This window comes from Equus quagga, chromosome 7 (assembly GCF_021613505.1).
Source record: "Equus quagga isolate Etosha38 chromosome 7, UCLA_HA_Equagga_1.0, whole genome shotgun sequence".
NCBI classification, from domain to species: Eukaryota; Metazoa; Chordata; class Mammalia; order Perissodactyla; family Equidae; genus Equus; species Equus quagga.
Window position 1 is genome coordinate 79,045,094 of NC_060273.1, and position 12,278 is coordinate 79,057,371.

The following is a 12,278-nucleotide window of genomic DNA, read 5'->3' on the forward strand; positions in this document are numbered from 1 at the left end:
TCAGGAAGTGAGGAGGAGGCCCCAGGAGCAAGCAGGCTGTGGAGCAGTGCGCTGGCACTCAGTGACACTGGCCTGAGGGCAGCAGCCTGGGAGCCAGGCAGCCTGGAACTTGGGCCTAACTTCCCTCTGTGGTCTTCACCTTCCTCCTTAGATGCCAGATGGTCAGTCTGGAAGAGCTTCAAGAGCCCATCAGCACAGCCGGTCTGTGTGGGTGTTGAGGACAATCCCATCCACGCAGCTGTTGTGATGCTCCCCAGACCCTGAGGCCCTAGCCTCAGCCCACAAAGCTCCTACCCACTCTCCAGTCCCCTTCTTACACCACGGACCCTGTCATAGGTTGAATTGTGGCCCACAAAAAGATATGTTGATGCTCTAAACCCTTAGTACCTGGGAATGTGACCTCATCTGGAGACAGTGCCTTTGCAGATGCAATTGAGTTAAGATGAGGTCATTAGAGTGGGCCTTAGTCCAATATGACTGGTGTCCTTATAAGAAGGGGAAATGTTGTGTGAAAACAGAGACACACAGATAAAAAACTCTGTGACGATGGAGGCAGAGACTGAAGTACTGCGGCTGCAAGCCAAGGAGCACCAGGGGCTGCTTTTTTCCTGTAAGAAACATACAATGAGCATATTTAAGAGTCAACAAATACAAAATTACATCATCATTTTTAGTGGCTGCCCAACATTCCATTGTAAGATGAACCACAATTTAGTTAACCAGTGCCCTATTGTTGGGCATTTAGATAATTTTTAGTTTTTCTAAATGTAAATAACACTGCCACAAACATCTGAAAAATGGGCATCTTTGTGATCTTGTCTGATTATTTCTTGATGAAAAGTTCCTAGAAGTGGATTGCTAGGTCGATGACTTTGTGCGTTTTTAAGGCTTCTGATGCATAGTGCTAACCTGGCCTATAAAACAGAGGATCTTCCTGCAGGAGAAGGGGGCAGGGGTGAAGAACGAGTTGGAGAAAATGAGACCAGTGTGGAGCAGTGGAGCTGGCAGCAGGGGAGTTAGTGCTGGGCAGGTGGGCAGGATCCTGGAGGCCCAAGGCTGCTTGGCACAGCTGGACCTTGAGGCAGGTATGAAGTTGCCCACTCTGGGAGGACTCTGCTCAGGCCTTCTCTTGGGCAAACTTGACTTGCAGCTTTTTGACTTTGGTTTTGAAGCAGCTGAGCCTTTGCTCACCTCAGGGGGCCCCTTCGTGAGCCAATTGTAGGGGAGAGAAATTGTAGGGAATTTCCTCCATTCTTAGGAAATTATTATTATTATTATTATTATTTTATTTTTTTGAGGAAGATTAGCCCTGAGCTAACTGCCGCCAATCCTCCTCTTTTTGCTGAGGAAGACTGGCCCTGAGCTAACATCCATGCCCATCTTCCTCTACTGTATATGTGGGATGCCTACCACAGCATGGCTTGCCAAGCGGTGCAATGTCCACACCTGGGATCCGAACCGGCGAACCTCAGGCCGCTGAAGCAGAACGTGGGAACTTAACTGCTGAGCCACCGGGTCGGCCCCAAGGAAATTATTTTTAAAAATGAGAGTATTTTCAGAAAGCCTCCTTGCTCCTGAGAGGCCAGTGGCATCTACGCATGTGGTGTGTCTTCTCGTATGTGGTTGTGATGTGGGGGAGGGTTTAGGCAAGGGCCCTCTGACCTGGGCAGGAATGAATGATTGCTGCTCTTTGGGGGCCACCCCAATCCCACTCTCCAGATCTGCCCCATCCTGGAATCTAATCAGCTTATCAGTTTGCTTGAAGCATGAAAGTTTCAGCATGAAACTTGCTCCTCTAGTTTTCCACCCCTTTCTGGGAAATCAAGACACAGAGGAAGCAGGGCTTTGGACCAACCCACTCACCTGGCTTCACATCCCCTCTCCCTCATTTACTAGCCTGTGGGACCTGGGGCAAGTTAATTCACCTCACTGAGCCTCAGATTACCCATCTGTAAATTGGGGATACTATTATTTCTGTCTGACAGGGTGGCTGAGTGAATTAAGTGAAACACCTGGCATAATGTCTGGAGCATGGTAAACACTTTATTATTATTATTATTATTATTATTATCATCATCAACATGACTGCCTTTTTGGCTGAAACCACTGGGTTCTCTCTGAGAAGTCACAGGCAGGGCCACTTCCTGTGAGAGCTGAAACCCCAATCCCCTGCAGCCTTTCCGCTCCTACCAAGCCCTTTACTCGAAAGGCTGTTGTTACAGGAAATGACTGCCCACTTTCCCCGCCTCCCTCATAACTCCGCAGTCTTCAGAAAAAGAGGATCTGCCTCTGGAAATCAGAATAAAATAATCAGGCAGGGCAGCATGCTGTAGTGCGTGTGCTGCCTTTGGCTGAGTGTGCTGAGTCCTGCGTGGGTTTTGGTGGAGTGTGTTTTCACCACGGGGGCTTGAGGGGAAGCTGGTGTTCCGGGTTGGGGCTGCAGGGAGTGTTAGGGAGTTTCTGAGCACCCTTGCTTTGGCGTAGCAAAGGGCAGTGGAATGGGGACCTTCTCAAGCTTTCACCCCCAGCCACCCTAAGACTTGGGCGTGGCGCATCAGGGCCTTGTTGGGAGGGCTCCTCCTGCCTCCCTGCGGTGCAAGAAATCTCTTCCTCCCCAGAGCACTCTAAGCTGCAGGTCCGGTGAGCTGCCAGGGCTGGAATGTGGTAGAGAAAACTTCAATTGCTTTTGACCTTTTATTTTTCAGGCTGCACCCAGAGAGGCTGCCTTTGGTTGCTGGGAGCCTTTGCACTGGAACTTCTGTTCCTGTTGTCTTCCAGAAACAGCCTGTGATCTGGGAGGTAGAAGGTAAGATCAGGAGGAGCCCAGCCAGAGCTCTAAGGCTGAGGCCCCCGGAACCCAGAGGTGAGTGGCAGCCTTCTGACTGCCCTGCCCCCAACCCCTGAACTGTGGTTTTCAGCTTTGCTGACTAAGGTCCTCCCTGGGGTGGATTCTGGGGAGAGGGAAGCCTAGGTCCCCAAGGGTCCCTAGGTGGGTGGGACAGCTGCTGCCTTCTTTCTTCACCACATCCGTGGTCTCGCTGGGGTTGGGTGGGGTATATATATGTGGGCGCGTGCACTTCTCCACCTGCTCTATTTTCAACAAATCTCTCCTGGACAGGAGCTCTGGGATGCTGTATGCCCAGGCTGTCCCCTAGGGGTGTCTCCAAGAGCAGCCTCTGGGTAGAGAGCTGGGGGAGGTGCCCAGCCAGGGCCTCAGTTCTGGAGCAGGAGAGTGAGGGGAGCACAGCCGTGGATTTCTTGGTACCCACAGATGCCTCACTCCAGCCTGCACCCGTCCATCCCACAGCCCAGGGGTCACAGGGCCCAGAAGGCAGCCTTGGTCCTGCTGAGTGCCTGCCTGGCAGCCCTCTGGGGGCTAGGGGAGCCGCCAGACCACATTCTCCACTGGCTGGTACTCCACCTGGCCTCACTGCAGCTGGGGCTGCTGTTGAAGCGGGCCTGCAGTCTGGCGGAAGAGCTGTGCCACATCCACTCCAGGTGACTCCCTGTAGTACCCATGGCAATTGGCCACCCAATATGTCTCACTCCCTTCACCCCAGCCCTGCCCCCCCTTGGATCTCTCTGGCTGAACTAGGTTGGAGTCTGTGGCTTGGCTGTCACCTTCAGGTACCAGAGCAGCTACCGGAGGGCTGTGCAGGCCTGCCTGGGCTGCCCCATCCGCTGTGGGACCCTGCTGTTACTGTCCTGCTATTTCTACTACTCCCTCCCAAACAAAAATGGCCTGTCCTTCATTTGGATGCTTGCCCTCCTGGGCCTCTCACAGGCACTGAACATCCTCCTGGGCTTCCAGGTATGAAACAGAGGGAGGTGTGGAGGGTGTGGCCAAGTGGAGGTTGTGGCTAGTGTGACCTGCTCTGAGCTCAGTACTGGGAGTGGGACTAGTTTAGAGGTTGGTCCTTAGATTGGAGTCTGTGATGTCCTGGAACAGTGGGTTCAGCAATGGCAGAAAAGGGAGAAATTAGGCAGCAGGTTGGGAAATCTTTTTGGAGGAGGAGGGTTCTGGTTGTCCTTCATGGAGGTCCCCCAGCCCCACCCTGCTGTCCATAGGGCCTGGCCCCAGCTGAGGTCTCTGCAATCTGTGAGGAAAACAACTTCAACGTCGCCCATGGGCTGGCATGGTCATATTATACTGGGTACCTGCGGCTGATCCTGCCAGGTGGGCCATCCTCTATGCCCCTATTTCCAGATCTACAAGACAGATAATAAGACTCATAGCCTCTTGTGTTTCCAGAACTAGCTATATTTTTCAAAGAATTTTCATGTCTAACAAATCATTTGATTCCCAAAGCAATCCTGTAGGCATGAAGGATGTTATTATTATGCCTGGTTTACAGGAAGGAATATGGGGCTTAGAGCCATTAAGTGACTTGACCAAGAATTCTTTCAATAAATGTTTACTGCATGCTATAGGCCCTTCATGTGCATTTTCTCTTTTAATTCACACCCTGTGAAGAAGGGATAATCGTCATCTCTGTTTTAGAGACAAAAAATTGTGGTTCCGAGAGATAAAGTGACTTGTCCAAAGTCACACAGCTTAGTAAGAGGAAGAGACAAGATTTGAACCCGGGTCTGCTCATATCCTGGACCCCTGACCACTCCACTTTGAGCCCAAGTGTCATGTCTCATTCTTCTGACTTGCTGGCCAAGGCCCTGGTTCTCCCATAGCCTTTTGCTGTCTTCCCTTGACACCAGGGCTTCTGCTGGGAAATGGGTCTGGAGCTAGAGGCCTAGCTCAGTGCACCTGGGAGCGCTGGGAATGTCACCTTCCAGGGCTCTGCCTGTCGCTCAGAGTCCTGAAAGGTGTGGTAGGAAGGAATGGGACTGACACAGAAATCTGGACAAAGGCCAAGTGAGGGGAGAGCGGGGTGGTGGGAGTAGGTGAAGAGGTGGGGAGGATTCCGGATGCTCTGCCCCTGCCGGCTTCTGGATAATGCGAGTGGACTAGACCATTCCCTTGCACCCGCACATCGAGGGGACCAATGATCTGGGTCTCTGTCCTGGGTGCGGTGGAAGACAAGGTTAATGAGAATGATTTCCTGGGCCTCTCCACCCAGGGCTCCGGGCCCGGATCCAAGTTTACAATCAGCTCCACAACAACGTACTATGCGGTGCAGGGAGCCATCGGCTGCACATCCTCTTCCCATTGGATTGTGGGGTGCCTGACGACCTGAGTGTGGCTGACCCCAACATTTGCTTCCTGCATGAGCTGCCCCAGCAAAGTGCTGACCGTGCTGGCATCAAGGGTCGGGTTTACACCAACAGTGTCTATCGGCTTCTGGAGAACGGGCAGCCGGTGAGTGTTCAGGGAGGTGGGTGCTGGTGGGGAGGGTCAGACCCAGAGCCCCAGAACTTCAACCCCTGGCCAAGCACTGAAAAAATTTCATTGCCCTTCTCTGAGCCTCAGTTTCCCCAATTGGTCCCAGGGCTGGGCAAGATTCAGCTCCGAATGATAATAATGATATGTAACACTTATTGAACACTTATTGTATGCCAGACGTTATTCTAGGAGCTTCATCTGACACCTCACCGAATCCTCACCACTATCCTGTGGGGTAGGGTCTGTTATGCCCCTTACTTTACAGATTAGGAAACTGAGACTCAGAGAACTATCAAGAAAGTAGATGATTTCCACCTGAGTTTACCAGGCTCAGGACCATAAAGCTGCCCTAGATGAAAGCTGTGAGAATGTTTGAAGGATTTCATGTGGCTGGAAGGAAACCCAGACCAGGGTTGAACCCCAGAGCCCAGCCCCCAGACTCAGTTTCCAGCTGGAGCAGTTGATAGCCTAACTCCATGGGCCTTGCCCTGGGATCTTAGGAGGAGGATCTGTGAAGGGTAAATTTAACACAACCCTGGCCCTGATTTTAGGAATGGGGCATCAGAGGCAAAGGCCAATCAGATAGCATAGACCCCATCAGGATGAATTTCTCCCAGGACACCATGTCTACAGACTGAAAGAGTGGGGCCCCAGCAGTGGCACTGGGGTCCAGAGTCTGTCTGCTTGGCCCTTGGTTGAATCTGGTCTTCCTCTTAACCTCCTCCAGGCAGGCGCCTGTGTTCTGGAGTATGCCACCCCCTTGCAGACCCTGTTTGCCATGTCACAGGATGGCCGAGCTGGCTTTAGCCGGGAAGATCGGCTTGCGCAGGCCAAACTCTTCTGCCGGACACTTCAAGACATCCTGGCAGATGCCCCTGAGTGTCAGAACAACTGTCGCCTCATTGTCTACCAGGGTGAGGGGTTGACAAGATGGGGAGCAGGAGAAGTCAGGGATCCCAGGGGTCTCCCAGAGGGTCAGAAGGAGATATGGCAGTACCATACCCTGGGCATTGGTGGTCATTCAAGTGGTCATTCAAGCCCTGTCCCTTCCTCCCCTGGGAGAGGTCCCACCTCCCCACCTTGGGACACCTGATTGCTTTCTGGGGTCTTTGGCTATGGGTCCTGGGTGGAGCGTGAAGAAGTGGGCTCTAGGGGCCCCTCACTTCAACTAGGGATGCTAGAGGAAGCAGAAGAGCCCCAGGCCAGGAACCAAGAGACCCAGGTTGCAGCCTCAGCTCTGCCACTCCCTTGCTGTGTGATCTTGGGCAGCTCTCTGCCCCTCTCTGAGCATCATCCCTAAAAGTGAGAGTGGAATTCTGTTAACTCTAAAACCACTTCTAGTTCTAGGATTCCATGAAACTCTAATCCCAATGGCTAGGAGCGGGGAGGCAGTACAGGGAGGTCGGGGAGAGGGAAGGTTGGAGGATCTGCCCAGCAAGTCCTCTGGGTGTGTTGGAGTGGGAATGTGCGAGGGCCTCATCCCACTCCCCCACTTTCCTCACCCCCATTCTAGAACCTGCAGATGGAAGCAGCTTCTCCCTGTCACAGGAGATTCTCCAGCACCTGCGGCAGGAGGAAAGGGAGGTTACTGTGGGCAGCACGGAGACCTCGGTGGTGGCCACTTCCTCCACTCTGTCCCAAGACCCCCAGCTCCTCATCAGTGGCATGGAACAGCCTCTCCCACTCCGCTCGGATGTCTTCTGAGGCCCAGGGTCACCTTGCCTGAGCCCCCAGCGAGTCCCAAGACTCTAGATTGGGGGCTTTCTTCAACAACTGGATTCCCAGCAGAATCGTTTCCTCTCACAGGAGGCCTCTCAGAGAAGGTCCCTGGACTTGACATCTCAAGAAGAGCCCTATGACCTTGGGCAAGTTGTTTCACCTCTCTGAGCCTCAGTGTCCTCATCTATGAAATGGGATTATAATCACGGCCTACATACCTCACAGGGTTGTTGTGAGGATTATGACGGCATGGAAGTTTTTTGTAAACTCTAAATGCCAAGTAAACTTAAGGGATGTGCCAAGTGTCTTCCATTGGGCCTTCTGGACCTACTCTCCACCCTTCTCCTCCTCTGCCCTGGGATCACATCAACAGGCTCCATTGCCCTCTGGCTTCTGGATCATGTTCTGTCAACAGAGAACCCTAGTGGAGGGAAGGAGGAGGGTGAGTTTGGGCCGTTTATTCCCCCAGCTCCCTCCCTGTGGTATCAAGGTCACTGTGGGCTTTGGGCATCTGTCCACCTAAAGTCACAGCTTGGAGACCCTCTCCATAACTCTGTGTATCTCCAGGTTCTGGTAACTGCTTCCTCCCCCTGCCCCTTCAGGCCTAGCAGGGGTACTGGCTCCCCTGATGCTCATCATGGAGCTCTCACTCTCACTTGCGGTTTCCTTATACCTGCTCTTTCTAAATAGACCCCTTTTTAAACACGCCTCTGATTATCCATTTCAGTGTGCCATCTTTTTCTCGCCGGACTCTGATTGATGCCAGCAAATGGCATTTATTATCCACATTGTCCAAATCTGCTTGCACAGACATACTTCCTTGCACCCCTCCTTATCCTAGTACAGGGCAGTGGGGTCGTGGGTATTGTTTCAATGTGGACAGAGCCCACTGATCAGGCTGTGGGCATAGACTTGGGCAGCATTCCCCACTCCACCTGCCCTTTTGATGCCCTTGTCACCAGTGGGAGGCTTGGGGAACAGGGAGGGGCCTGATCCAGCATGCAGATGCCATGAGGGGTACACAGCTGTGTCCTTGGCAAGCGGCGGCCCAAAGGAGCAGGGACCATTGAATAAATGCCCTCAGACAAGAGAGCCTGCAAAGGGATAAGATGGGAAGAAGGTTTGTGTGAGGAGATGGACATACCCTGAGGGACCTTGAACAACACAGCCAGCCACCTGCCATATCTTATGCCATTACTGTTAGGAGCTGAGCTGCTCCAACAACACTCTAGTGGCAAAATTGCCCCCATCTGGGAGGGCAGGTGACCCATTTCTACCAGTTCCATCCATCCCACCCAGGACTTGTTCCCTCCCTTCTCCCTTTGTTTTTATCACAAATGCTCGATATGAATTTCTGAGTACAGTATCACTGTGAGAAAGGCTCCACACACAGACACACATTTGCCAGAAGGAACTGACTGCCCCCATGGATGACAGAACCAAGCGACTGAGGGGGAAAACAGTCATTTCCTCTCCCCAGCTGTCTAGCTATTCTGCCCCCAAGGCCTGAGGATCCTCCAACATCACACCAGTCACTCTTACATCTAGAAACCAGCCCCAGATCAAGGGCCTGCCCAACGTGACCTTTCCCCACACATCCAGCCCCTAACATGGTGCTCAGGTGTGGAGTCTGATGGCCCCAGGTTCAAATCCTGACTCCACCACTTAGTAGCTGTGCCCACCTAGGTGTCTTGATCTCCCCAACGGTGAAATGGGGATAACAGTGGCTTCTCTTCCCAACGTTGTTATGAGGAGTGAATGGTACAATATCTGTAGGTCCACAGATGAGCCTGGTGCCCAGAGCATAGCTGGCCCACAAGAAGGAGCAGCTATTAACATTATAGCTGCCTCTCACCAGTCCCAAAGGAGGCAAGCCAGTCCTCTGCACACATTACAATCTCCACCTCTGTTCCTCTTCATCTTCCGTTATTTCCCAGCCTCCCTGACTGTGCTGGGGTCTCACTGAGGGCAGGCCCCAGGGTTGATGTGCTGCCCTCGGGTGTTCCCCAGGGTAAAGCACCCAGAGGTCCCTCCCTCCATAAATGCCTGTCTGCATGTTCTTGATTCACGTAAGTGACATTCAGAGGTGTCAGGGAAAGAGGTGCCGTTCCAGAGAGCTACTGTGAGGCTCAGCTCTGCCTTCCTGGCCTCCTGCATCTTCCCACCCTTCATATCCCTCTTCCTGCAGGTCCTCTCCCCACTCCTTCCTGCCCCCAGACAAGTTCCATGGAGCTCCTTTTCCTTTCCTCATCTCCCACCAGCCAGAAGGTTCTGGATCTGGGAAATCTCCTAGGATAAATTCTAGACTAGTTCCAACAGGCTCCCATACACAGAAGATGGGAGGTAATGAAAACCTCCAAATTTCCCCCACCCCATCCTGGGAAGGCAGGGCAGAGTCATGCCCCAAGATAGTGGGAGCCATTTAAAAGCAATTTGGGGAACTATAATTGGTACTCGGGGCTTTGCAAGGGCCTTGGAAGTGTTGACAAGGCCTGGGCCTTGACAGCCAAAGGGATGTGCCCCAACCAGGGAAGGGCAACAGATTTCCCTTCCTTTCCTGAGTCCCAAGAAGGCAGACCCCTGTGTTCTTCACCTTGGTTCTCCTGCCTGGCTCTCCTAGGACCTGGCAACTGTGTAGGCAGGGCCTCTGCGGGGAGCCTCTGACATCCCTGCAGGAGGGTGGGCTTGGTGGTGAAATCTTCCAAGGTGGACTCACTTTGACACCCAAAGAGGAGGCGATTAGGAGTGGGAGGAGGGAGGAGGGACTCGGAGAGGGAGGTACAGGGGTCTGGTGGTCCCTGAAAAGAGGGCAGTAGCTTTGCAGGGGTGGCCTTGGGCACTGGGAATGCTCACAGCAGCATGTTTCTGGGCAGGGCCCCCAAGTTTCTTTTATTTCTCCTGTGCATACAGGGCTTCCTCTAGAAATATTCTGCTGAGAGGGCAGCTCCTGCCGAGTCCACGTGTCCACTTCCAAAGCTCTGAAGCCCAGGCCCCAATATGCTTTTGACCTAATTCTCTGTGCAGTTTCTTGTTCTGAGCCAAGTCAGGCCAACTTTCCAAAGTCTCCTTCCTACAGGTATGTGACTTCATCAGTGCTGAGCCTAGGCCCATCTGGCACAAGGCAGAAGCCAGAGACAGGAGGTCCTGGCCAGGCATCTTCGTGACTGTCTGGAGGGTCCAGCACTCGCCAGTGGATGAGGTAGATGCCACCCTCTGGCTTTGGGACTGATGGTTCTCTGGAGAGAGTGGCATGGCCGTGGTGTAGCCTTGGCCCAAAGTGGACTACCACCACGATACAGACTGCCAGCAGGACAAAGACAGCGACGATGACAGAGAGCAGGGGCAGCCCGTCCCCTCGAGGTGGTTCCCAGGCCCCGCTGAGCACCTTTGGGAGTTGCTTCTGGGGTTCCTGCTCTGCTGAGCTGTTCACAGCTGGAGAAAGCCAGGGATAGTGGCCAGCCTGGGACGGGAGTGGCAGAGAGAGAAGGTGACGTGAGCATGTATACATAGAAAAATACCAAAATAGAGAGAGACAGACATCCAAAGAGAACTGAGAGAGACACACACAGGGAGCCTCAGAGAGAGAGAGAGGAACAGAGACAAAGAAAGAGAGACAGAGTTAAGACATGGAGAGAGAGAGAGAATAGAAAGACAGAGAAACATAGAGATAAACACACACAAAGCAATAGAGAGAATAAAAGAAAAAAGACAGATGGGAGATACAGAGAGAAAGAATACAAAGAGAAAAAGAGAAAGAAAAAGAGAGAGAAAGAGGAAGAAAAAGAAAGAAGTGAAATAGATATGGAGAGACAGAGACAGAGAAAAACGAAACAGAGATAGGGAGACAAAGTCATTCAGAAAGGGACAAAGAGGAGGCTTCGTTACGGTCTGGAATACAGAGTTTGGCTCCCCAAGTCCTCCCACTACTCTTTCTTTCCAGGTCTCCAGCAAAATTCCTAAATAGATCCCATGTCCTGGGTCAGGAATCTTAGCACACTACAGGCTGCTGTCCCACATCCTGGGCAGAGGGCAGGGAACAGCTGCTTCTTAAAGTCCTGGGAAAAGGGAGTCATTGTGTCCTGCCTCTTAGGTGCTCCCTACTCTCAACTCACATGGAAAGCAGAGGGCGGTACCCTGGGCGGAGGGAGAGAGGAAGAAGAGACATGAACCCGAGAACCTTGGGGTGAGGAAAGAGGGATACCTCATCCCATAATCCCCTCCGCCCCCCCCTCCCCCCCCCCCCCGCCAGGTATCAGGATCAAGTTCAGGGGCCTGGAGAGGAGGGGCTGCCCAGTTGATTCCTGGTTCTGTCCAGGATGGACTAGAGACCTCACGCCAGCCTCTTTCACGGTCCCAGCGTTCTTCTGCCAAAAGCTGGAGGTCATGATCCTTACCTCTGTCTGTCTTCACCCTGCTAAGTGTTGAGCAGGGATTGCCATGAAGGTAGCAAACCTCCAAACTGTAAATCCCAGAGCTGGCAAGGTCACCACAGGCTCAAGAAACTTTTTCTCCCTAGCCTCCTCTTCCTCAGCCAGACCATCAGGAGCAGACCCTCTGGGGAGGAGCCTCTCCCCTGATCCTGAGTCCTCAGCCTGGCCCTCCCCATGGGTAGGCAACTGGGGTCCAAGAAAGGCATTCAGGACAAACTCACTCCCTTTAGTTCCTCAGTCACAATGTCCACCCTGTCCCATCCCCAACACGTGTCCCTTCACATTTGGAAAGTCCAATACCCACCCCCACTTGAAAGTCTGAGGCTGTCTGGGGCCCAGGTCACACAGCTCCCAGGGCAGCGGGTGGGGAAGCAGCTCTGGAAGTACAGGGGCTAAAAGGGAAGTGCAGGCTGATGAAAGGCTTGGGGCCCCTGCCGGGAGTCAGACCAGCCTGGCAGGAGGGGGTGAGTCAAGAGAGTCTACCTGGTGCATTGTCTGGGCCGGCGCAAGGCTCCCTCAGGACTGGCGGTCAGCCGGGCAAAGGAGAGCCTGCCGCCCCAGCCCAGCCCCTACCCGGAGCTGCCACGTCTGTGGGGCTCACGGGGCACACACCCTCTGCACACACAGCCTCATCGCTCTCTCCCGTGCTTTCACTTCCGTGAACATCATCGGGACTATCCTGGCCGGCCCTTAACTCTGATAGAAACTTGATCTTATTCTTGGGCCCCTCCTTTCATGCTCCCTGCCAGCTTTAGGAGCCTGGGTCTACCTGCCCATCCCTCCTCCACCAG

At 53.2% G+C, this 12,278-nt stretch overlaps 2 protein-coding genes across 7 annotated transcripts; one reads left to right on the top strand and one right to left on the bottom strand.

Moving 5' to 3' along the window:
* The first annotated feature begins 2,279 nt into the window (after positions 1-2,279).
* On the top strand, positions 2,280-7,762 carry STING1 (stimulator of interferon response cGAMP interactor 1). 6 transcript variants are annotated; one of them, XM_046667975.1, is made up of 8 exons: positions 2,280-2,371; positions 2,706-2,806; positions 3,272-3,498; positions 3,628-3,811; positions 4,069-4,177; positions 5,076-5,314; positions 6,066-6,252; positions 6,852-7,762. In XM_046667975.1, exons 3-8 carry the CDS (start codon positions 3,272-3,274, stop codon positions 7,040-7,042), a joined length of 1,137 nt encoding a protein of 378 aa, XP_046523931.1. In that variant the 5' UTR covers positions 2,280-2,371; positions 2,706-2,806; the 3' UTR covers positions 7,043-7,762. The 6 variants fall into 6 exon arrangements, with proteins under 6 accessions (XP_046523931.1, XP_046523926.1, XP_046523927.1 ...); XM_046667970.1 differs by having other exon boundaries at positions 2,317-2,386; positions 2,706-3,498; XM_046667971.1 differs by lacking the exon at positions 2,280-2,371 and having other exon boundaries at positions 2,419-2,863; positions 3,119-3,498.
* Positions 7,763-9,490: 1,728 nt separating this feature from the next.
* On the bottom strand, positions 9,491-12,278 carry SMIM33 (small integral membrane protein 33). The gene is made up of 2 exons (XM_046667978.1): positions 11,971-12,278; positions 9,491-10,517 (listed from the first exon to the last, which is right to left on the bottom strand). Exons 1-2 carry the CDS (start codon positions 11,977-11,979, stop codon positions 10,128-10,130), a joined length of 399 nt encoding a protein of 132 aa, XP_046523934.1. The 5' UTR covers positions 11,980-12,278; the 3' UTR covers positions 9,491-10,127.